The sequence below is a fragment of the Martes martes genome (assembly GCF_963455335.1).
Source record: "Martes martes genome assembly, chromosome: 12".
Lineage (NCBI taxonomy): Eukaryota > Metazoa > Chordata > Mammalia > Carnivora > Mustelidae > Martes > Martes martes.
The window spans coordinates 7709577-7736296 of record NC_137900.1 but is presented as its reverse complement, the minus strand read 5'-3'; the positions used below and the strand labels follow the sequence as shown (position 1 = coordinate 7736296).

General features: G+C 45.7%; 1 protein-coding gene across 1 annotated transcript in view; it reads left to right on the top strand.

The window, feature by feature from the left end:
* KCNV2 (potassium voltage-gated channel modifier subfamily V member 2) overlaps positions 1-26720 on the top strand; it is a gene marked incomplete at both ends in the record, with an annotated part of 45743 nt that overhangs the window by 6291 nt on the left and 12732 nt on the right. The window contains 2 exon segments of the mRNA XM_080819497.1: positions 4999-5232; positions 5234-5276. Of these exon segments, the coding sequence (XP_080675623.1) occupies positions 4999-5232; positions 5234-5276 (277 nt within the window).

Here is a 26720-nt window from a genome sequence, read left to right as displayed (position 1 = left end):
GAGGCTGTAAGACATACGAAGGGGTCAGCTCTTCTCTCCTGGGAGGGCCTCTGAGTGCCCAGATGAATAGGTACGCATCCAGGGCAGCTCCAGCCACGTTGGACGCCCCCCTTACCCCTCCCACCCCCCCTACCCCGGCTGCCTGGGGGTAGGAAATGCATGGCCCAGTTCAGCAAGAACAGTCAGCTCTGTGAAGACGCTGTCATCACTGGCCTCCGGTGTGGCTCTGTTTTAAAGCAGAAAAGGGCAACTAGACTGTTTAATGGGCCATTTCCTTCTGAGCCTCAAGAGTGAGTTAAAACTATAGAAACCAAAGAGAAAACTATGTCATGAACTCATTCCTGCAAAGACTAACAAAACTCTTCAAAAAGAAGATTTATCTCTAGCTGATCAAACAGGTAATTGTGCCACAGAGACCTTGCTATCTTTGTTTTCCCAAAGCATGGTATCATTTCCTTGCAAATAGGTGGCACTTACGAGATCTCCGAGATTTTAATGGATCGATGGCCTGCTTTAAGACGACACATTTAGAAGGTGCATCAGCCAAGTTAGGAAAACAGAAAAGAAAAGGTGGGGGGATATTTTAAACAGAAGGAATGGGGCACAGGGTTATAGATACACACGTTAGAGGGCTGGAAGAGCGGTAAGGGGAAACAGCACCCAGAGATCGGTTCCTGCGTGGAACAGCTGTCAACCCTAAAACTTGAGGAACAAACAGAAGGTCAAGTTACTGGAACCCACAAGAACAGAGAAGGAGCCACTGAGGGGCTGTCGCAGGAACTCCGCGGACGACATCATGAGGTTAGTGTCCTCTGAGCCAAAAGATGCCTGAGCCGCCACGGCTGTCTGCTTACTGGAGGACGGTGACAGCCACCAGAAGTGGGAATAGAGACACTTAGCTCCTCACCCACCTCCAGTGTCCCAACACTCTCATTTGCAGAGCACAACCAGAAGCCAGCGAGCAAGGAGGTCTGGGAAATGTAGTTTGCACACTCCCAGCTGCGGGATTATAGGAAAGAGTACAGAGGGTGTCTCGCTTGGGACCTAGAGACAGTGGGTCAATGTCTGACACAGACAGCAGTAAGGGAGGCGGCATCCTCTTAGATCCTTCAGAAATAGCAAAGGAGCCATGAATGGGGCAAAGACTTTTAGGCACTACTATGACTTTTGCTTCTGTGAACTCCTGACTCTGGAGTGGTCCCCTTTTAGAACTGTGGTCCTCCTGTGGGCCAGCAGGACTTGTGGGACATGACGGAGCTGTAGAGGACAGGGAAAAGTACCAAGTAAACCGTGGGTGAGGTTATGGCATCATTATGGCATGCCTTTCCGTGGCTGGAGGAATAGATCCCACATTTCCCTTAGCTTCTGCTACCTCCTCCTTATTGCACAATTTCTGTGCACACCACGACTTTAACATATAGATGAGGCAGGTTGGTTCTCATAAGGTCCTCTCCTCACCCATGACCTCATTCTAACAGTGCTTCTACCCCTCAAAACATTCTTTGAATTCCACTGAGGAATTCTCTTTGGAGACTGTGATACGTCCATTTACTTCTTTGTAATCGTGCCAGATCTTCACCTTTTGGAGGGAGGATTTGATATTTCGAGATACAGTCAGGTCCCTTGAGCTTAAGATTGACATCTGGAGTTAACCCTTGAGGCGGCTATGACTACTTGTTTCAAGGTCATGCCACTGAATCCTCTGTGCAGATTAAAATCCAGAGAGGAATTCCTTAAATATTTGTAGCCACAGCAGCACGGATAGGCTACATATAGCCTTTGAAGATAAATCCTTTAAAGAACATGCATTAAGGTGTGTAATAATTTTAGCCAGAAATCACAAGTCTTCAACACCCCAAATTGTGTGGGAATGCTAGAAGGGGCATTCATTGTTTTGAAAAATCAGTTGTGTTCCCTGGGATCCTACTTGCATGGATTTCTGGGTGCCAAGATTTCATCTATACCTCGCTCATTATGAAGGAAACAAACATGCCTTGCTGAAGGAGAAATTTCGGTATAGTCATTCCGAAGTTTGAGAGAAAACCTGGATGCTTGTCCTCCTTGTAATGTTTAGGAGGCCAAGATTTGCTGATTAATGGGTGAGCTCCTCGGGGAAGGTCACATTCTGGCTTTTGGGACCCAAAGGCTAGGGAAAATATGTAAGCCTTCCACGGAATGGGACATTTCCAGTTTATGGAGTGGCCGAGCCAGCCAGTGTTTTCAGGATATTAAGATAGATTGCAGGGATTCTGGTCATATTTCCAGACCCAGCCCCTCCTAATGTGAGAACGCACTCCGAGGTCACATGTGTCAGTATAGGGCTTTCCATTTTTAATGTTCATGAAGGGAGGAATGGGTTTGGGCTGTGGAACATGGAGAAAAGATCCCCAAAGCCAAGGAATTCTGCACTCCTCGTGGAGCCAAGGAACAAGAACCACATCACTGGTTGAGTCAAACTGTCCACAGAACAGACAAGGCAAAGATGAGCTGTGCATTTTGAATAAGTTCTTCAGGACCAGTCACACAGAACCTCCTAGCAGAAGAGATCTTTTCTCTAAAAATAAAGACCCATGATATTCAAAAATATTTAGACCATATTATGAGCATCAAGTATGTCATCTCCCTTAAGCCAACAGCACTCTTTGCTTTTGACTCTCCAAAGTTCAGCCAAAAAAAAAAAAAAAAAAAAAAGTCGAGTTTGGGAGTGCAGTAAACCCAGTGAGGGACTGACCAGAAGTTTAAAATAGGCACTTGGACTCAATTATCTTCCTCTGGATCCTCCTAGCCTCCCGCCTCCCATCTTGGCGGCTTCGGCCTTCTGTGGAGGCATCCTGAACTGTCCCCTCCTGTCACTCATCCCTGTTCCCAGCCTCCCTGTAGGTTTCCTCCAGGGCAAGCAGACCGAGCGACTCAACATTCATCCAGAGGTATGAGGGCTGTGCTTCGTGACCTATGAAAGCCACAGTTCAGTTCGTGCACCCGGACAGAGACCTGACTCAGGTTCTTTTCCTCCGGGTACGGCCAGGGATGACGATGACGATGACGATGACTGACACACTGACACACACACTCTCTCTCTTCTCTCTCTTCTCTGTCTCTTCTCTCTCTCTTCTCTCTCTCTCTCTCTCTCTCTCTGAGATTAACCCATGAGTGGGATCACTGCACCACTGCCTGTCATCATCCTTTGGTGCCGAAATCTGGAGCCAGAGTGCCCCCCACCCTGTTCCCCTCCCGTTCAGCAGGATCCAAGCAGGGGACCGTTTCCACAGCCCATCAGGCTGATAAGTGTGAGAACTACTAGCCTTATCACTCGCACCCTGCACCAAGCTCTCCTTCAATCCCTTAACACCCCTGTGGGGTAGGTACTGCTATTCTCCCTGTATTTCACAAGGAGAAACAGAGACCGAGGGCATATAGAAGACTTGCCCAAGACACACAGCTGGGAAGGGGATTCAGAGCCATGTCCCCGGATGCCATCTCTGTCTCCTTAAGCTGGTCTATGCCATCTTGCCTCTCTCAGGTGCTTGCTTGTTTTCTTTCCCAGGGGGAAGGGGCAGCCCACCCTCAGCAGGTCCCTTGCAGTCAGAGGTGGTATGTCCCCCACCCCCAAGAGGACGTCAAGCTTTCACTTTTTTGGTCTGGGTGGAGCTGTGGTTCTTATCAGCTACTCCAGATTAGCCCCGCTGGCCTGCTTCTCCATTCCATCCTAACTAACCAATCACACTTACGTTTAAACCGACCCTTACATCAAAACAGAAGTGTTTACATTACTAAGCTAAACACCACTTTGGTACAGGTCAACAGGCTAACTGTGCATTCTAGTACCATCTGCCAGAAAATTGTGGCAACGTCACAGATCAACGTAGCAAACAGTGCCCCCTGGAGTTGTACAATGCACAGGAGGTTTTCTTCCCCCAACTAAGCAACTAAGCCCTGCCTACAAGCTTTCTAGTCATTTAGCCACTAGTCTGGGGGCTGACGGGAGGTTCAATACATGAGGCTTAGAAAAATGGGCCCCAAGAGATTTTCCCAGGTTTTCTCTGGCTCCACTGCCTGATAACTAGTCCCACGGGTATCTGCATTTTAAAACAGAAGCTTGTTAACCTAAATAAATCTCTAATTAGTGGAATTCAAGGCAGTGTGCAAGAGTGATGGGAGAAATTTCATGCAGGATGAACATATTTTTGGTCTGTGATGTCTTACGGAAAAGTCCCTTTGCAAAATAATGAGAGTGTGTTTCTCCAGACATTTGCAATTAGAGCACCTTCATATATGATATCTCATTTGAATGACACAATAACTCCGAGAAGTATTATAATTGTCTCCATTTTAAAGATGAGAGAAGCACCACAGAGGAGGTTGCTCACTGCCTTTTGTGGGCCCGATACTGGGTTAAGTACTTTATATTCCTTTTCTTCTTTAGTCCGCAGGAGAAGATGAAGCGTTGGCTGTGATCCTCCGATTTTAGATGAAGGAACCAAAGCTCCGAGACTGAACATTTTGCTCGTGGGTGTTCAGCGGCGAAGGGTCAGAATTAGGACTTGGACCCATGTATGGCTGGTTCCAAGCCCGAGCTCTTCCCGGTACGCCTATTATATGGGCAAATCCAGGGTCCCTGGTCCTAAAGCTGACCCCTCTGAGGGGAGGCAGAGGCTAACATTTATTGAAGCCCTTGTTCCCAGGAACTTTACATATCGAAGCTTATATGCTCTTCGCAACCCCTTAAGCAGCTGTGATCTCCCCTGTATTGTGTGTAAGAAAATTTGTAATAGTCAGGATGCAAGCCCAGGACTCCCAGCCCCACAGCTTGTGTTCTTTCCGTGACGCAGATCCTGCAGGCAAACCTTCTGGTACCCCCTAAAGCTGGCTCTGTGGGAGCCGTTACCTGACCTACGTGTACCTTCAGGGAGACAGAGGACACTTCCCTGCCTGGTTCTCTCCTTGTCTCCTCCCCCGTCACACTGCTAACAGTTCCGTCCCCCTTTCTTTCCCACGCAGGTGAGCCTCTCCACTGTGGGATACGGAGACATGTACCCAGAGACCATCCTGGGCAGGCTTTTTGCCTTCCTCTGCATTGCTTTTGGAATTATCCTCAACGGGATGCCGATTTCCATCCTCTACAACAAGTTCTCTGATTACTACAGCAAGCTCAAAGCTTATGAGTATACGGCCATGAGAAGGGAAAGGGGAAACGTCGAGTTCCTGCAAAGAGCCAGAAAGAAGATGGCAGAGTGTTTGGCTAGAAGCCTCCTACAGCCCCAGCCAAGGCAAGCGAGGTGATGTTTCGAAGGACACATGGCTAGTAGACCCCGCAAACCTCCTTTGTATTATCGGAATGGACAGTACAAGAACACAGGAGACAGTCGTACACAGCGGGCATCCAGCTCAGAGTTCTGCTCCTGGAAATGTCCATTTTGGCCCAAACTGGGACTGCCTCCTTTGTTCTTTAACCGTGTTGTGGGAGTCTGACCTCCCCGGCGACACTGGTAGCAAAAATGTGAGAGGAGCAACATCTTCTCATGGCTTCTCAGTAAGTATTTCTGGACTTGAGTTGACAAGAGAGGAGTTTCCTTGAAGAAATAAAACTCCTGTTTTTCAGAGAGAAAGAGAGGCTTTTGCAGCATGAGCTTTATTTAGACCAAGCTTAAAGCCCCAGACCTACCGGAAGTAGGGTTTAGGGAAGTTGCTTTAACTGTCCGAGCCTCAGTTTCTTCAACTGTAAAAAGTAGGTAATAAGACCAACCTTGTGAGATCAGCATGGGCATTGAAGATAATAAATGTTCAATAAATGGTAGCGGTTAAAATTGTGAGTGGTTGTTGTCTAGTACTCTCCAGACAGGTGGTTCTCAGCCCAGGGGCATACGGCACCCCCAGAACCCCTTGCTCCTGGAATATCTGGCCATGTCGAGACATGTTTTTGACTGTCACCACCGTGAGGGAGGAGGAGAGGGGCGATGGGCATTTCACAGGTGGACACTGGGATGCTGCTGCAGGTACCGGACAGCCCCGTAACAAAGAATCATCTGACCCAAAAAGTCAGTGGAGCCAAAGCTGAGAACCCTCATGTAGACTGACCACAGGTGGCCCCAGACCCTCCCTGTGAAACACACCCAAGCGTGCCGATCACCCTCCCCGGAAAGGCACCCTGACATGTCCTCCCTCTCAGGCCTCCTCTCCCTCACCTCTCCAGGCAAAGAAAAAAAAATATTTTTAAACCCTGCCCTTTGGACACCAAGCACTGAAGGAAGGGAATTCAATCCATGTGGCTCTCTGCCCTGGGCTTGTCTGTGGGTCAGAAAACCAATCCCCACTGGGTCCTGGTACTTTCTCGCCCTATCCCTTCTCCTTCTAGTTCCTTCCAGTTCCTTCCACCCTCCATGGGACTGTTGGAAATTGCATTTCTGGAAATTAAGGCTTTGTTTGAACTGAGCAGAGATCGCTCCTGTAACCAGGGCTTTTGCCATGCTGTCCATTAAATTTGTCTCAGGGCACCAATGGACCTCTCTTTGTATGAGGAAAGTAAGAGTAATTGTTTTGTGCGTTCTTACCGTGATGGGCACTGTGGGTTTTACTTCATAATCTGTAACTTCATTTAATCCTTAATACATCCCTAAATAAGGTCTTATATTTCAGTTTGGTTAGGAAGACATGTGTAGGCTCAGAGAGGGTAAGTAATTCTGCGCAGCTGACACAGTCAGTAAGTGGTGGGACTGGGTTTCAAGCCCAGGACAGTGTGATTGCGCAGAGTCTAAACTTGTGGTTCTCTATCTGTGTCAGCATCACCTATAAGGCTTGATAGTCAGAATGCTGAGCCCCACCGCCCAGGGTGTCAGATTCACAGGTCTGGGGTGGGACATGGCAATTTATTTGCATTTCTACCAAGTACCAGGTGATGCTGACATTTCTGGTCCAGGGACCGCATTTTGAGAACCGTGAGTCTGAATCACCTCACAAAGAGCTATGACTACGAAACCAGATGTACGTCTCCCCCTTATTCCGAAGTGTCCTTAACACCATCATAAATGACCTGGAGTCTGAAGGGTGGACAGAAGTCCAATCCTTGGAAGGTCGCTAGATAACATACAGGACATCCAGGTGAATTTGCCTTTCAGATAAATAACAAGTACGTTTAGTAGAAATATGTCCCAAATACTGTATCGTATACGCTTCCACTAAAAAATTATTTAGTGCTTATCTGCAATTCAAATTTAACCAGGCATCTCATATTTTCAGTATCCAGCCAACATGAATCTACTGTTTCTGAGATACAAAAGTTCCTCATAGGGATGGAAATTACCCTCAAGTCCTAGAACCCCACCCAAACAGCAAGACCCTCAGCCAGGGGACACTTCTCTCTCCTCTTGCTAAATAAAAAGGAGGAGGAGTTTTGAATCTGATCCCTTGCCAGAAACCATCAAGAAAGCAGAGTCACCGCACGCGGGAGGTCTGGAGCAGAGCTTACATAGCTGCCTGACATGCTCAGGACAGCAGCAGCCCCTCTGGTCCACCTCCAGCCTTCCAGCTCCTTCTGAGGTCTCCGGTGGAGGGGTTTGTTGATGAAGTACATCTGCCGGGCTGTTCAGGGCACAGGGAATAGGAAGGGCCAATGTTTGCCACATTCCCTCCCTGGGCGCGGGGCAGAAGGGATGCCCTAATGGAAAGAAGTGGGGACTGGCTGGGGACATAGGTAGGGGAGCCTGGGGGAGCACAGGAACTATTCCATGCCCCCGGAGGGATCCAGTAAATGGCAGTGCGCCATCCCCCACCCTATCTCACTAGGCACATCTGCTCAGACAGCTGTGCTCCGACCTTCCAAGACAGCGACAGGAACAGAAGAGAGTTAGAACCCAAGAGACTAACATTCCAAAAGCCCCACTGTGTGCCAGGCGCAGAAGCAAAATTATTTCACTGGACCCTTTGCAGCCCTAAGAAGTGGGTTTCAAGGTTGTCACTTACAGAGGCTCGGCCACACTGACCCTGACATAATCGTTGGATCTGGATTTGAACCCTGGATCTGTCATTTACTGGGAGGTGCAATCAAGAACATCTGAGGATTGGTGATTCCCTATGGTTCGAGCTAGTAGCTGTATGATCACTTGATTTCTCTGGGACTCCGTTCCTGCATCATTCAAGGGGAGATCGTAGTGCCTTTGTCGGGCTGTGTGATCACCACACACAATGTATTAGCAACATTTGCACCCATGTCAAGAACTAAATGTTAGTTGCAATGATCACCAGCAATTTGCTGGCTGCACAAGGAAATGGTACGAGCCCAGGGAGGGTGACGTCACCGGTTACCAAGGAGAGGACCCTGTTTCCAGCCCCTTGCCCATCCAAGGCCCCCCGAGAAGGATCTAGACCAGTTTGTCCGATGGGACTTTCTATAATGCTGGGAATGTTTCATGCTACGCAGCCCATGGGACGTTTGAGCACTTGAAATGTGGCTACTGTGGTTCAGAAGCTAAATTTTTAAATTTCATTTCATTGAAAAAAATTTTTTTTCCAGATTTTAAGTCTCCGCTCCACCCAGCATGGTGCTCAGACTCATGGCCCCAAGCAGCAAGGGTCACATGCTCTACCGACTGAGCTACGGGTGGCCCTCACTTCTCGGAAACTGTACATGGTCACACGGGGCTACAGTCCACCATACTGGGCAGTGCAGTCATGCACCTTTCTTCTGCCCTCCCGGGGGCATCGGCTCTGAGGCTGGAAGGGGTGTTCGGCTTTAGGGAGGGGAGTGGGCCTGGGAAAAGAAGAAAATGTGACAGTCCCCTGTTCTGGCTCAGAGCTGGAATGGGTTTCCAGGACAATAAGGACAGCATTGGAAGTAGAGGCTGACAATCTGACTCGTGGCCTGGAAGGGCCTCTTGACGAGCGAAGAAGAGAAATCCAGCAAAGCACGCACAACAGAGAGCGCCCTCGAAGGACCACGTCTGTCATTTCAGTGGGTCGCAAGCTTCACCCTGAGGAACTTCTGGGCTCCCTCACTTGGGTCAGCCCAAGACCACATACCATTTCCTTCAACTTCTAACCCAAACTGGATCAAAAACACTTCCCTTATTTTACCTCAGCTTCAAGGACATAAGCAGACATGCTCACAAGACACCTTGCTTAAAAATAAGGGAAAATAGTAAATTATCACCTAAAACCGACCATATTCCCCAAGAGCCTAGGTCCGGGAAAGTAGGTTTAAGTTTTGTTGAGCTTCAAATTCGCTTCTCTTAGACAGATGCCCTGACCCCCTGAATTGAGATGAAGGTGGTTCCCTCGGCCTCACTCCTCCCTCTTTCCCTCCCTGTTCCACTCCGATGGGACTTCACAGCTCATGAGTGTTCTACCTTACGTGTCTCTTCTTGTGTGCTGGGCCTTCTCCATGTGTTCTTCTAGACTCGCTATTCACCCTTGCTGCAGCGTCCAAGAGGTCTGTCTCCTGCGTCTGTACCACCCAGGCTCCCTCGCCCTCTAGTACAGTATCAGCAGTTGAGATGAGAGAACATTCTGGGCATTACTCCCCACCCCGTGTGTGTGTGTGTGTGCATGCACCAGTTTTCTGGGCAGCATCTGAGTTCCTACAGCCAGCCAGCAAGTGAAACAGCCCTCCTGTCCGGCCAGGGCACTCACAGGTTCCAGGAACACCTTCCCCTCCAGTTGTCCCTTCAGGCTTACAAGTGCTAACGGCCTCTTGTTGTTGCTTGTCACTGAGGGTCTCACCATTCCTCGCTGGTCCCCTTAATCCTTGACACACCTCCGTAAATAGAATATTATCTTTCTGAAAAACCCTTTGAGTGTGCCAACTATTTCCCACTGGAATCCTGATTGGCGTCTCTTGAGAAAAATATATTGAGAAAAATATATTGCTCTATTCTTCCCAGTCACTACTGTAAAGATGAGGTATTTTAATCTGAGGATTCATGCCTCCCAGGACATCATTCCAGACTGAGAAGCACAGCCCTTGGATGTACAGACGAGGAGCCTATACAGCTCAGAGTTGTTTGTGAGGCAGTGATGACTGGCATCTTTAAGTGCCAATAAATGATTCATGCTTCCTGCCAAAGGCCTCCAGCTCTGCTCTCCTTGGGAGTTTTCAATGACAGCCTGTGGAGCTCCCTTCCCCAGCCCCATCCCATACATACTAATGGATTTTCATGACTCCATGACGGAACACTGTGCATAAGATAAATGAGAATATACGCACCTACACACACATGTGTTGGTGTCCTCTGAAGACATCAAGAAACCATCTTGGCCAGGCTCCTATCTTTCCTTCAGTAAGTTTTTATTAACCTTGTTTTGTAAGTGATAAAACTGAAACCCAGAGAAGCTAAGAAAAATGCCCAAAGATGGCAAACATTTGTTTGCCATGCTGCCACCCCCTTTCTATGCCCACAGCAGACATTCTTAATCAATCATGTCACTCCTTCCCATTAGGAAATCTTCTCATCACCGTTCTCTAGCAGCCAACTCGGATCTGTCAGAGCTGACACTCAAGACCTATTTGCCATCCTAGCACGTGCTCGGATTTCAAAAATTAAGAAATCAGTCTCTGTAGCCTTCTAGTGCATTCTTCTTTTTGAAGGATTTCCCTACAAATCCAGAAAAACTGCAGACCATGCTCATGCTATCCGTAATACTATTAAGCCTGGGTAAATGAAATTCCCTGTTTCCTCATCACAATATGGAGATTCCTCATCACAATATGGAATTATCAAGACCTTCTGGGGAGGATTAACTGCTATATGAATGATAAGCACCCAGCACAATATTCATCCTATAGTAGGTGCACCGTTCATGGTAGCTTTCATCACTCACTTTCTACAAACAGAATGTCAATGACGTTCATCGGCCAGAGCATGCCCTTCTGTGGTGATTATTAGTGTCCACGGTCACTGGGTTGTCCACAAATATTTTAGCTCTCCTTGAATATAAGCATGGTAGATTGCATTCCTCCACCACATTCAACTTATACGGGGCCAAGTGGCTTGCCTTGGCCAAACTAACGTGAGCAAAAGAGATGCGTATTACTTCTGCATAGTTACCAGTCCTCCTTTTTTCTGTGTTGCTAACTGTGGAAACATGTTAAGATAAAACATCCATCTGCCAAGGTCTGTGAATAACTACGATCAGCAGAACCCCAGGTTGACCCCATTGGACATGTAGTTTAAAAGAACTATGCCTTCTTGGGGTCAAGTCACAGATTTTGGATTGGTTCTTTCTGTAGCCATAACGCATCCATTTGGTTAATACTTCTTTTTTGTATCAACGTTGCAGGGAAGCTGAAATTTCTCCATTTTACTCTAGAGAAGTGACTTGAAATATTCATGTGTTGAAATGTTCACATCTCCCAAAGTCATTTTCTATGAAGGGCTGGATGATAAGTCAACAAGATTTATCAAATACCCACGATGGGCCAAGCATCATTCTGGGCACTCTACGTGAGCTAACGTGCACACTTCACGCAATGTCTGTCCCATAATAAATATCCAAATTCATGTTAATCATCATGTCATCGTGGTTGTCACTATTATGCATCATCTCCAGTCCTTACGACCACTCAGTGAGGCAGGGACTGGTATCTCCACTTGACAGAAAAAGACACTAAGGCACAAAGGAGTTGAGCCATATTTGAAGCCACAAGGCTTCAAAGGTAGAAAATAACGCAGCAAGGATGTGAACTCAAGTATGCCTGAAACCAGATTCCTTGCTCTCCGCCCCCTGCCCCATACACTGCCCAGTGAAGACCGCCCATTGTTTGCAGAGCACTTCCCTGACACTGCTGCTTCCCATTGGTGGCGTGGGAACTCACCATCAGACCTGTCCCTTGATTTTACCAAATACAACTATTGTAGGTTAATTCATCGAGAATAGAGAGAAATTGGCTTCCCTGAGGTTAGCTCAGGCATGGAAATTAAAACTTGGCATGTGGAAAAGAATCGTTTTTCTACCAGCTTCAGAATTCACTATCAAGAGGAGTTTCTCCCTCCCTCCCTCCCTCTTCCTTCAAATTTCTTTGGAATCTCTAGGCTGTCACTTATTTCTATTTCAGACATGGCACAGGGCAAGGGACCAGTGAGAAGCTTGCCCTATCCTGCCCGTCCCCCTAGAGCTGAGGCCAAATCGGGAGGAAGAGAGAGAACCCAAACACGGACAGACCCACCAGCCGACCTCAACTCACTACATCTTCCTTCAGGCCATTTATTTCATTAAAGCACGGGATGCTCAAGGGAACCTCAGGAAAGGGGACAATTTCATTTTTCCCACACCTTGGAAATTAAAATTCTTTCCAAAAAATAATTTGCTTTGTTCTTCGAACAAGCTAAGGAGAGGAGAAAAGGGGTCAAGGAGGGAGAAGAAAATGAGAGGCAGGAAGGGCTGGAGGAATGGAGGGTGGGAAGGAAAACAGAGCCATAAAACAGGGGAGGAGAGGGACATCGAGATGGGAAAGAAGAACAAGGACAGAGTCAAGGAGCAACAGGACCAATTCGTGGTTTCATGAGATCAGCAACCCAACTAAATTTTCATCTTTTTTCAAAATTTTAATTGGTACTATATTGCCTGCCAGTCTCTCATATCTGGAGTGTTTCCTGGGGTTTCCTTCCCTGAGCTCCCACCCACGCCCTCGGAAAAGGCTCAACGGCTCTCACAGTCTAGTTCGTAACTGTGGTTCATCTTGAAAGGACACAAAATAATGGGAAGGAGTAACTTTCTAGTCCAACTGACTTGGGTTCAAAATGCAGCCCTAGCATCTGTTTTCCAACAACAAACATTGATAACCATGCATGGGGCCAAGCACTGTTCTAGACACTGGGCTATAGTGAACTAGATTCCCTGCCCTCATAAAGCTTCCATTCCACAGAAATAAGCAAAAAGGAAAATAAGTGATATTTTAGTGATAAGTACATTGAGGTAAAAAATCCGTAAAGAACAACAATATTAGGGGAGGGGCACTTTTAAATGAAAGATCATGACAAAGGATGATGCTGGGGGCAAAGCCTTGAAGGAGTGGAGGAGTGAACCCTGCAGCTATTTGGGGGGACAGAGCAAACCCCAAATACAAACACTGGGCCAAGATCATATACTTAGCGTGGGCCTCAGGATCGATGGATTGTAGGTCCTGGTGCTGTAGAATTTTCGCAGTTCAGACAGAACAGTGAACTGAAGAAATAGGAAGTGATGAACAAAATGTAGGACATTGGAAATTGACTTTAAGGTACAGCTTTAGTTCCCTTAGCGACGTGTTCTAGAGTAAAAGCACGTGCCTGAAGATCTGAAGTAGAAGATAAAACCACTGAAGGAATCCAGAAACCAGCGCATTCAAAGGGTCATCAGTATAGGTGTTATCATCACCAAGAACTGGACGAGAGTTCAGTGTTGAAGAGAGTGAAGGGGACCTGGGTCCTACTCCTCAAGGAATTCGAGGGAAGGGCCCGGAGATCACTAGAAGGTTATGGTCAGAAGGGAGAGGGATCTGAAAATTAGCAATTCAAATCTGGTTTGGAGTGGAAGGACCTGGAGGCAGCAGAAAGGAGCAACGAGGACACCTAACTTACCCCAGGTCTACTAGGTAATGGCTGTTGGAATGGAAACCAGCACCACCACCACCGCTTGAGAGGACTGCAAGGAACAGGGTCCTCAGGAGAGCCAGATACCAGCGAGCATCACCATGTCCCTGGAGGGTACCACGGGTACTTATTGGGCAAGTGGCCCACGGACACTAAACAATGTACATGGCATAGAATAGCCCAGAGCTGATTGGCCCACCCAATGGTGCCTGTGTTACAAAACATGGAATACATTTAGGAAGTGAGTGCATTCAAAATTCAAAGAAGAGGTTAAGGGTACAGGGGGAATTACTGACGATTGACGCTAGTTCCAAGGCCCCCAGGGGAAGTGTTGTAGAACTTGGGAAGGGTAACAGTTGGGTCGGAATAAAAGTTCAGGCACTGATCCCAGAGGCCCAGGCTTCACACTGTAACTCTCATAAACATGGATGAGGTGGCAATGAGACTGTCTGGCTGGTCTCAGGGCAGGTGGTGGTGGAGCTGTGGGTACAGAAGGTGGATGGGGGGCATGAAGTCCTGGATCCCCCACGGGCTCACACTGATGGAAGCATGGTGTGGGGGCAAGAGAGGATGTGCTCTGGAGCACCCAGTGCTTAGAATTCCCTCTTGGACCTGGAGACTGGGCAGGCCCTACATTCCAAACTCCTCTTGACTCCTGCCATGTCTAAGCTCTGTGTCCTTGGGCCAGTTACTTAATCTTGCTGAGCGAGTTTCATAATCCATAAAGTGCCCAGGAATACCCACCTCACAGGGTTGTCACAAGGCTTAAAATGAGACAACGTACAGAAAACATCTAGAAGATAGAGTCTAGCATGTGATGCGTGCTCACGGATATCAGGCTCATGGCCTGTGGCTCAGGTTACACATATCTCAGTTCAGATCCTAACTCTGCCTCTCACCAAGGGTATGACCTGGGGCTAGTTACTTAACCTGCCTGAGCCTCACTTATTTATTTTTTTAAAGATTTTATTTATTTATTTGACAGACAGAGATCACAAGCAGGCAGAGAGGCAGGCAGAGAGAGAGGACGAAGCAGGCTCCCCGCTGACCAGAGAGCCCGATGCGGGGCTCGATCCCAGGACCCTGAGATCATGACCTGAGCCGAAGGCAGAGGCTTAACCCACAGAGCCGCCCGGGCGCCCCTGAGCCTCACGTTCTTGCCTGTAAGATCAGGAGAGTGATACCAGGTACGCTGGTCTCCTCTAAGGAATACACATAAGGATGATGGAAAGAGCTGGAAGGCCTTGCCTTCGTCTTGCTAGAAGAAACCCCAAAGCACAAGAAAGCAATTTCCTCCTTTTCACCCCTATTTCTCAAGTGAATCCCCAGGCCTCTGTATTCTGGGCTCCGCTGTCCCAGGGAGGATTAGGAACCTCTTAAGCTGTTTTTGGTGCTTCTACTCAGGCCTTTGTGTGGGAGGCTGAGCGCACGAAAGGGTAAGGTGGGATCATACTAAACTGGAGGGCAGCAGAGCCTGGAGTCTGGGGTTGATACTGGGCTATCAGGAGCCCAAGCCCAGGACAAGGGAGGTGAGTTTTCTGGGATGAGGGACAGAAGCAGCCTGGGGTCTACGAGGAGAGGACAGAGGCCCAGATGGCTGCTAAGGCAGACATGGAGAGGTACGGGATAGAGCCCCCCCAGCCCCGCCACACTGGTGGCCGTTCCCGCAGCCTGGAAGTCAAGGGCACCCGGTCAGTGGTAGAGCAAGCGGGCTGCCTATTTCTTTCCATCTTGTACTTGGCTCAGAGCACAGCAGCCCTCCTGCTCCAGATGCCATTCGAGAGTTGTGAGTCAAGGTCGCTCTGCACACAGGTGGCCCTGGAGGTCATTTACCACCCATCATGGGTGGCTGCAATGAAGTCATCCTCCCTCTAGGGTGGCCTACTTTTCAGTTCGCCCTCAACCCAGCCTCCAAATTTCAAGCTCTTGCTTTCCACTCCTTTCTTAGTGCCTTAGAATCACTCATCCAGATAAAACTCACTGAGGATTAGTTTTTCCCCCTGTAAAATGGGAAGAATTCCGATGACATAGGATGGTTGTGACTCAGACGGATAATACAAACCCTTGAAACGGATGTGGCAATTAGCAGATCCTAAACGAATGGCAGAGGTGGTTGTGGCCAGTAGAACTAGTAGAACTGGTGGTAATAGTAACCACCACAACAGGTAAAGTGCCGGCCGGCCCCGATTTAACCAGTCCCATGCTCCTTGGTATTCTGCTCCCTGCTTCCAGCTTCGCCAGAGACTACCCTGGGGTGACTTGGGTTATCGCCCTCTCTGCCTCTGCTTCCCTATCTGTCGAATGCAGAGAGTTCCGTTCATTTCAGAAAATGCCCTTGCAGTTATAACGGTCCCTAGAGAACATCTGGCCTCTTTTCTCCTCGGCCCCCCATTTTACAGAGGCGAAATTTGAGGCCAAGGACACAGGCCGCTTGCCTCGCTCATTAACCGAACACTCTTTCCAAACCCACATCAGCTTAGTCTATCTTTGCTCTGTTTTCTTTCCTGGTGTGGCCTGGGAGGGTAGGGGTTGGGGGACGAGCCAGCGATCTGGAAATGTAGCATTCTCTTTCCTTGAGAGGCTTTTGATTTATTGGGACAACAAGATAAATCCATGCAAGAAGAAAAACAAAACTACAAAAAACTCCAAAAACAAAGTTTAAAAATGAGATAAAGTATGAGAAATTCTCTGAAAAAATGCAAGGTATTCGTATAGACAAATTGTGGTTATTTCCCTACAAGATGGCTCGGTGACCCCACTTCTGACCATTCACACCCTTGCACAGTCTCCTCCACATGGTAACCAGGGTTCATCGGGGTGATGAAAAGACTCTAGCAGAAGTAACGGAAGGCTGCACCATACCTCAGGTAACGGAAGGCTGCAGCTTCCAACTTGGGATCTCTCTGAACCACTTGCTCTTGAGGAAGCCAACGGTCATGTCAGGAGGACATTCAGGAAGTGACAGAGAGGCCCACACGGGTGATCCAATCAAAAGCTAGAGAAGAACTGAGTCCTACTAATAATCCCACCCTCGGACTGAGCAGATACACCAGCCCTTGGTGCACACCTAGGTGACAGCTTGACAGCAACTTTATGAGAGATCCTAAGCCAGAACCCTAAACTTGCCTGGGTTCCTGCCACACAGGAACTATGAGATAATACATACGTGTGGTCTCAAGCTGTTAAATTTGGGATAATTTGTTACGCAGCAATAGAATGCTAATGCGCAAGCCAGACCACCACCATTCTGCGTCGAGTACCTACTGTGTGCCAGCCCTGTGCTCCCCAAAGAAAACGTATCAAAGACTCAAAACAGAAGGTCCAGCTAGGAATTATTACAGCATTGGGCTGAACCTTCCCTTGGACTGGTCTCTTGGGAAAGGGCGGGCTACGCTGATGGAAAGAAAGCAGATTCCCCAAGAGAGCTTATCAAAGGAAAGCCATGGTTTCTTCCCCCAAATAAGATCACAAGGTTCCTACGTGTGCCTGTATATGAAAGAAAACGACACCTGAGCATCATGATGGGGTGGGGCTCCAAGACAGGGCTGCCTTCTACATGGCCCTTAGGAGGAGGCAGATGCCAAAAAGTTCCCAAAAAGGCAGAACTGTGGAGCAGAACTTTTAGCTGCTCCCATGGAAAAGTCTGGCTGCTTCTGTGAGCTAGGTCTGAGTTCTACCTACATCACTTAGGTCACTTGCCCATCCCCAAAATGGGGATAGAACATTTTCTACCACCTCAAAAGGATGCAGTGAAGGTGAGACAAGAAAATGCTTTGCCAACTACAGAACAGCAAATATGATAACGACAACAGAGTGAGATCTTGTACATAGAGATCCCAAAACAGGGCCTGGCTCACCATACCAAATCAACAAACGGGTAGTGTGTTTTCCTCTTAATAGGCTCACCTCCAGGAAAAATATCAAGTAAAATCACGGTGGAAGGTGTTTTCTGACTGTTTGTGCCTAAGTGTCACTTTCCTCCCAGGAAGCCATCAGTGCCCTGAAGCATCCCCACGCACCCTGTCCCTCCTCCACCCAGGACTCACCCAGTGAAAAGCAGCTGGGCTGAGAACAGGCAGGATTTGGATCCCAAAGCAGGGAGCCACGGGGCAAAGGAGGGCCGGACAACCTTGTCTCACTAGGATCTGAGGACGCTCAGACTGTCTAAAGGCATGGGATGGAGTGATAAGGACCAGGAAGACAGAATGGGTAGGAAAAGAAATACAAAGTCTTCTTTTTTTATCCCTCTGCCTAGGGCCTGGGTATGGATTTCAATTTCCAACTCTAGGATCAATGAGGCAAGGCAATGCCCCGCGGCGCACAGGCGCACTTGTCTTGCGAGAACAGGAGTTGAGGTCTACTACAGGCTAAACTGCGTCCTCCCAAAAGGTGCTTAAGTCTCTACCCTGAGTCCGTGAGTGTGTGTGAGAGAGGACAGTCTCCTGTTTGCATTTAAAGTCTTCCAAGGATGGAATGGTTGGGCGGAGGCCAAGTGTGCCTTTTAGCACAAGACATCTCTACAAGTCACAGAATTTGAGTTTTGTCTTACCAGCTTCTTCCAGCTTCCCTAGGGGTGAGCGGAGGATACAAGTCAGCAGGTACATTTCTACCGGGGCCAAGACACTGTGTTCCAGACACACAGCTCTCTTGGGATAGGCCTGTCTAGCTCCATCGCTCAAGTCTAGACTATCTGTCTTCAAGAAAAATGAATGGAATTCTTTTTTTTTTTTTTTTAATCTAAAGATGCCCAAGTATGTATATGGGGAGGGGAAGATTTTCTTGCGCTTGATCACTGGACGGTGGGCCGTTGATAATGACTACATTCTCTGCCAAGTTCTTGGTGTACAGAATTGCCTTGCAGATTTTAAATCCATACAATTTAAGTCTGTCAGGAAAAATAGTGAAAAATTTTTTAATGGGCAAAAAGGTGATTAAGTGTCCTTTCGAAAGAATGTTAGGTATTTAGAGGAACTCTCCAGGGTTATCTCATTCTGAAAAAGCCTGTACCTTTCATTGACTATTTTGCAAGTCTGTAGAGCTAGGAGCTAACTTCTGGAGGTCTAACACGATGCAGATGCTTCTTCTTTACAGAAATGCAAAAACCTGGACATGAAAATACAGTGGATTGTTACCTTATGGGTACTCAACATTTGGATCTTCTTGTAGCATATTTTGGCAACATTTCATTCTATCAAGAAAAAGAATGAGCCCCCTCCCCATTATTCCTTGAAGAAAAATAAATATTTTTCCCTTCAAAGAAAAGGAACGGGGCCTTGAGATATATTGCTGGCTAAGGAAGGGAGCCACAGACACCGAGGAAGGTTGGAGGTGAACCTTCGCTCAGAACAGGCGAGAACAGGGTGATCCTTTACCGGGAACACAGGTCTCAGATAAAATTCTACACTGCTAGTATTAGACAGCAGAATGAAGCAGGAAGGGAAACCTCTCTCTCTCATTTTAAAATTACAAAAAAACCCAATCTTTAGACCTAACATAGCTGGAGCGCTAGTCATCATAATATGAACTAGTCTTTTTTGGAAGAAGTTCTTCTTTGACAGGTGAAAGATTCAAAAATATCTGTATCATGAATTTAGAGTCACTTTAAATTGATATCCTCCCATAAATTTGGAAGTCCTTTGATATAAAATGTACCCAAAGTATTAACTGGCCAGTATCTTTTATAGCACATGACTCATAAAGCGAAAGAAAAGGACATTTTTCAAATTTTGAATTTATTTTCCATATTAGTTATAGTGGTCTTGTATTTTATGGGCAATTCTTTGCTTAATTCAAGATCTTTTTCCTTTTGTAAAGTATTTTTAGGCTTCCCCTAATTTTTAAACAAAGTTTCCATAACTGAAGTGTTTTTTTAAACAATTTCTCCATGGAAAAATATTTGTCAAGTCTCTACCAAAAACTGTTAGAATAAATGAATTCATTGAAGTTGAAGGATACAAAATTAATATACAGAAATCTGTTGCATTCTATACACTAATAACAAACTAGCAAAAGGAGTAACTAAGAAAATAACCCCATTTACAACTGCATCAAAAAGAATCAAATATCAATGAATAAATTTAACCAAGGAGGTAAAAGATCTATATTCTGAAAACTATAAGACACTGAAGACAATAATTGAAGACACCACAAATAAATTGAAAGATATTCCATGCTCATGGATTAGAAGGATTAATATTGTTAAAATGTCCACGGTAATCTATAGATTCAATGCAATCCCTATGAAAATACCGACAGTATTGGGGCCCCTGGGTGGCATAGTCAGTTGACATTCAACTCTTGGTTTCGGCTCAGGCTGTGATCTCGGGGTGGTGAGACTGAGCCCTTCGTTGGGCCCCGTACTCAGCACGCAGTCTGCTTGAGTTTCTCTCTCCCTCTCCCTCTGCCCCACCCTGCCTTGTGCTCTCTAAAATAAATACCTGGGGGGTGGGGGAGGGACAAAAACCATAGTATTTTTCAGAAAACTAGAATGCTAAAATGTGTATGAAACCACAAAAGACCCCAAATAGCCAAAGCAATCTTGAAAAAGACCAAAGCTGGTGCTACCACGTTCCCTGAGTTCAAGGTATACTACTGAAGCTACCGTAATCCAAACAGGCACAAAAATAGATCAATGGAACAGAACAAGATCCCAGAAACGAACCCAAGGTATATGGTCACTTCATCTACAACAGAGTGGGGGCTTACAGTCTCTGTACTAAATGCTGGACAGCTATGTTCACTGCACAAAAATGGAAACTGGTGGGTCCCATGGGAGTAACACAGGGAGGCATGGACAGGGGCCGCACACAGTGCATTTGGGTCAGGTTGAGAAAGCCAAATCTTATCATGGGCGACAGGGAAACCTGCTTGACTCTTACCCTCAAAGGAGGTATTTTTCTTATGCTACATGATAAAAACATTTTCCTTTTGACTTAGAGATGCTCTATTTAACAAGGCTGTCTGCTACTCAAACACTGAAAAGAGTACCTGAAAGCTTTTGGTATTTTTGTCCCAAGATGTGCAGAAATCCACGTGGCCCAAAGAACTGTCCCCTTGTGATCACAACATATGTCTAAATATGTCAGCACATAAATCTTGTGTATACTTATCCCATCATTATCAAATATGAAAGCTGACACTGATTCCATAATTTCATAATTGCAACAAGTCTTTAATACCAAGCCTATATTAAAACTTCTACCATTACCCCAATAATCTTTTTATGGATTTTTTTTTTTTAAGTGCAAACCAGAAACCTTTCAAGTTTAACAACTACTTTGGTTGTTTGGTCTCTTTGTATCTCTGTTGGGTACAGAATTCCCCCCCCGCCATTTTTTTTTTCAAAAACAAAACAAAAAAACAAACAAACCCTCACATTTTGAATTTGTCTGATCACTTTCCTAGAAGATCATTTAACCTGCTCCTCTCTCCCATGTGTTGCTGGTAAGTTAGAAATTAAGTCTAGGCCCTCAGTTCTATACAGTGGCTAACTGAACACAATAATTAAAAAAAAAAAAAAGATACTGAGTCTAGAGATCAGCTTCAGATTAATCCATTTTGACATTCATTTTAAGTGCAGTGAGAATGCCTCAGATCAGAAGGCACATAGTGTCAGGGTGTCTTGTCACTAGTGATACTAAGTTTGAGTACTTGGATAAGATGACAACGGCACAATCTCTCCTTCAAAGTTACCATTTTCCCTTAGAAGCCTGTAAAAAATCTGAGCTCTAATTCTTTTGGCATCAAGAAAACCTCCTATTCCCTTAACATCTATTGATGTTTAATATCTATTGATGATTTGCCCCTGAATGAATTCTTACACTGGGGTTAGGCTTTGCTACTAATTACCAAAGCCGAGCTTTAAACATTAAAAGAATGGAAGAATAAAAAGAAGGGATGGAAGAATCGGCAACAAGTCTCTCTACCTATAAAAACGCCAGCTTCACAACTGACCGCTGTGGCTTTCAAGATCTCATTTTGGAACGCTAAGTCGAGAATTTTACTTTGTCATTAAAGGTCTCTAGCCTCCATCCTTGGTCACCACTGGAAAGAAGACACAATCAAGAGGAAGAAAAGAAGGAAAAGAAATCAAGAAGGAGGGGCACCTGGGTTAGTGGGTTAAGCCTCTGCCTTCCGCTCAGGTAATGATCTCAGGGTCCTGGGATCGAGCCCCGCATCGGGCTCTCTGCTCAGCGGGGAGCCTGCTTCCCTTCCTCTCTCTCTCTGCCTGCCTCTCTGCCTACTTGTGATCTGTCAAATAAATAAATCCTTTAAAAAAAAAAAAGAAATTAAGAAGGAAAAATACATCAGGGAGTGTTTCAAATTTAAGAACAACCCTTCATATGGTAGAAGCAGAAAGTAATTAATGGATACTAACACTACTAAGCAAATGTTTGAAGAGAAACCCAGTATTTACATAGTCTCAGCATGCACCACTGTTATCAAATTATTTATTAATTTAATACGAAAAAAGTAGCTTTGAAGTTGACAACAGACCCTCCTTAACCAACCGAAGGCAACAGCAGCAGCAGGACAAACCGAAGGTGATGCACCTGGGACACAGCCTCACTTCCCAATTCTTCTCAACCAAGACGCAAACTCCGGATTTCCTCACACAAACCCGGGTGGAAAGGCATGCGGGAGGAACTCTTCGTGCTCTTTAAAAACGAAGGATGAAAAAAAAAAAAAAAACGAAGGACAAAGAAATGCTGAAGGAAGATTCCAGATTAAAGACACTAAAGAGGTACCACAACTAAATGCAGTCTGTGATCCTGGACTAGACCCTGAGCCAGAAAAAGATAAGGAAGGAAAGAAGAAGCCATCAAGATCATTACTGGAACAACGGACAAAATTGGAGTATGGACTGTGGACGAGGAAACAGTTTTATAGTCATGTTACATTTTCTGGTTTTGAGAATCATACTTTGTATGAGAAAATGTCCTTGTCTAAGGAAAGACCCACCTACATATTGAGGGACAAGGGGAGACCTAATTTACCCTCAAATAGTTCTAAAATATACATAATATGCACACACATCAATATAGTAAAAGAAAGAAAGAATGGGGCAAGTATAAACAATTGGTGGTTCTGGGTAAGGAATGGATGTAGGATTCTTGCAACTTTGCTGTGGGTTTTCAAATTTTATTCCCTTCACCAAAATAAAGTAACTCTTGTTTCTCTCACTTTCCTTGCTTTCTGCTTTAAAGTTCCTGTGGGGGAAAGAGAACTGGACCAGAGACAGGAAACCTGGTTATAATCATCACATTCAACCAGACCTTGTGGGGATACCTTGGTCTAGACCCTTTCTCTCTCTAGGGTTTTAATTTTGCATCTGCATCAACACGAAGTCAGCCTCCAAGGTTCAAGGATTCCAGGACAGGCTGCCAAAATGGGAAGCCCTGCACATTTCTGTTCTCTTTCTGGGATTTTGCTACCCACACTTCCAGATACAGCCTTCATCTCCAATTCCCATCTATTTTTCCAGCTGCCTGTGAAGCTCCCCAAGTAGGTCTAGCCAGTTGCTCTTGAGTTTTTCATCTCAAGACGGATCAGGCAGATGGATGTTCTTGTCTCAAGAGACAATGGCCCCAAGAGGGCAGTTTTGTGCCTCGATTGTCCAAGATATGTCAGAATGCCCAGGACTTTTACTGCTTTCTGTGGGGTGGGGTGGGGTGGGGCTCAGACAGAAGATGGAGGTTACTTGCTCAAGGGAGCTACCAACTTCAAAGCATCTCTCAGATTGCTGCTCCCATCTCAGAGTATCCAGGTAAATTTCACCCACACAGTTTTCTTTAAATGGCCAGGCTGAGCATGCCTGATTGAATATAATTGAGAAATTAAACTCCCAAAGTTTAACATCATTGACCATGGCTGTAATAATGTTGAGCCAGGAAGGTGGGGGGAAAAAAAAAGATTAAGAATAAGACTTCTAGGGATGCCTGAGTAGCTCAGGTGGTTGAGCGTCCAACTCTTGATTTTGTCTCAGGTCATGATCTCAGGGTCCTGGGATGGAGCCTTGCGATGGCCTCTGCACATAGTGTGGAGTCTGAGATTCTCTCTCCCAGTCTCTCTCTGTACCTTCCCCTACTTGTGCATGCACTCTCTCTCTCTCTCAAATGAATAAAATCTTAAAAAAAAAAAAAAAGAAAAGAAAAAGAAAAAGAAGACTTCTAATTGCTCTCTCACCTTTCCCATTCTGAATTTTTTCTGTTAAAAAAATTAAACCTATGGAGTCTAGAAATTTAGCATAATTAGAAATTACCTAAATATTAATAATAGTTAAAAATTAGTTAAAAGTTAGTTTGAGTAGGGGTGGAAATTGCTACACCTAAACCAAAGCACCATGTCCTAGACCAATCTCACCCCATGCACATGATTTCCTAAGGACACTCACACTCAACTTCAAGTCATCAAATACACCCATGGTATTTGAGAGAGTGATAATTTGAAGAACTACACAGTTAACTTCATAGTGGAGAAAGTTAAGCTCTATAGTCTAGACTATGATATTAAGGTATCTGAATCCAGTTTGTGAGGGGTTCTTGTTAAGAGAACATACCCAAATAGCATTATGAATATTCCCTCCCCAAGTAAACTTAATAAATAAGCAAAAAAGGCGGCTACCCCACCCAAAACAAATCAACAGCTAATAAGAAAAGGTACTTTTTTAAAAAAAATATTTTATTTATTTGACAGACAGAAATCACAACTAGGCAGAGAGGCAGGCAGAGAGAGAGTGGGAAGCAGGCTACCTGCAGAGCAGAGAGCCCGATGCAGGGCTCGACCCCAGGTCACCGGGATCATGACCTGAGCCGAAGGCAGAGGCTTTAACCCACTGAGCCACCCAGGCACCCCGAAAAGGTACTTTTTTAATATGTAATAAAACTTACAAATGAGGAGACAATAACATAAAAAGGTGACATCTGGAAAGAAACAGGTGAGAGGCATATTTTTTTCTTTTACTTTAAGATTTTATTTATTGGAAAACAGTGTGGAGATTCCTCAAAAAATTAAAAATAGAGCTACCCTATGACCTGGCAATTGCACTACTGGGTATTTATCCCAAAGTTACAGATGTAGTGAAAAGAAGGGCTATATGTACCCCGATGTTCATAGCAGCAATGACCACAATAGTCAAACTCGGAAAGAGCCGAGATGCCCTTCAATAGATGAATGGATAAAGGAAGATGTGGTCCATATACACAATGGAATATTACTGATCCATCAGAAAGGATGAATACCCAACTTCTGCATCAACATAGATGGGACTGGAGGAGATTATACTGAGTGAAATAAGTCAAGCAGAGAGAGTCAATTATCAATATGGTTTCACTTACTTGTGGAGCATAAGAATAGCGTGGAGGACATTAAGAGAAGGAAAGGAAAAGTGAATTGGGGCAAATCGGAGGAGAAGAACCATGAGAGACTATGGCCTCTGGGAAACAATCTGAGGGTTTTGGAGGGGAGGGGAGGGGGGACGGGTGAGCCTGGTGATGGGTATTAAGGAGGGCACGTACTGAATGGAGCACTGGGTGTTGTACATAAACAATGAATCTTGGAACACTGCATCAAAAACTAATGATGTATTTTCTGGTGACTAACATAACACAATAAAAAAAAGATTTTATTCATTAGAGAGAGAGAAAGACTGCACATACGTGTGAATGAGGTGGGGGGTGGGGAAAGGATATGAGCAGACTCCCGGCTGAGCACAGACCCCAACATGGGGCTCAATCCCACCACCCTGCTATCGTGACCTGAGCTGAAATCAAGAGGCAGATGTTCCCCACCTGAGCCACGCAGGTGACCCTGGCATATGAATATCTTAATACTGTTGAGAAGTTACTGCAAATTTAGTGGCTTAGAACAGCATAAACTTATCATCACACAGTGTTCAAGGTCAGAAGTCTGCCATCGATTTCCCCAGGCTAAGAGCAGAGTGTTCGTAGTGCGGAGTCCCTGCTGGGGGCTCCAGAGGAGAATCCATTTCCTCACCTTTATGCAGGTGAATAAATGTTCATACAGTCACTTATTTATTCACCGGTTTCAGAGCCCAAAGTGGGATTCTAAAAATAACGTAAAGGGGCGGGGCTCCTGGGTGGCTCAGGTCATGATCTCAGGGTCCTGGGATCAAGCCCTGCATCAGGCTCTCTGCTTAGCGGGGAGTCTGCTTCCCACCCCGCCCCGCCTGCCTCTCTGCCTACTTGTGATCTCTGTCTGTCAAATAAATAAATAAAATCTTCTTAAAAAATTAGGTAAAGGGTATGAAGAGCAAGATTATAAGAATCAGGGATAAGATAATAAAACAAACCAACTACAGAACTAATGAATTAGGAATACCAAGGAATTGAAAGGACCACACCACACTGACAATGAGAGGGAAGTCTTGAGCTGATCATGAGTACCTATTACAAAGAAAGGAATGACTTCAGTAAGTGAAGCTACTGACAAAGACAAAGGTGATCCAATGTCAAAGTGACTCGTTTTCTGAAATGGAAAATCCAAACCATGGAACAGAAGATGGGTTAAAAAAATATAAGAAAGAAAGTCATCTTCAGATCCACGGGCACACTGTAATTAAAGAAATTCTGGATGGAGCTCCCTCTTGAGCTACTGAATACACAAAATAAAGAAGGCAAGCAGAGAGGCAGAAAAACAAACCAACCCCCCGCAAGGGTTGAAATTCCACCTGTCTCCAGACTCCTACACAGCTCCATTTTAATGCTGGAAAGGAGCAAAGCAGTATTTACAAAGTGTGGGGGGAAAGAAAGTGTAACTCGGTGATATTATACCCACCCAGATATTCTCCAAGAAACAAAGACAGCAAACAAAATACCTTAATAAATGAAAAATGTCAGCCAATACAGAGCCAGTGTCCAGCTACTTAAGAACAAATCCAGAACTGAGCAGTGAGGACACAAAGACAAAAGTGGGGACTAAACAATGAATCACACGAAATATGCAGCTAATCCCACAGGGCACGGGAGTGGCCACGACAGAAGGGTGAGCATCAGGAAGCCAGTTGTTAAAAGCATCCATTCGTTCATAAGTAAACCAACAAATGTAACAAAGTCAGGGGTTTGGAGAATGGGAGATAGAAGGAAGAATCAATGTTCCAAAGTTCTGTTTCAAACAGGGAAGCAATCAACACGGTTTAAAATG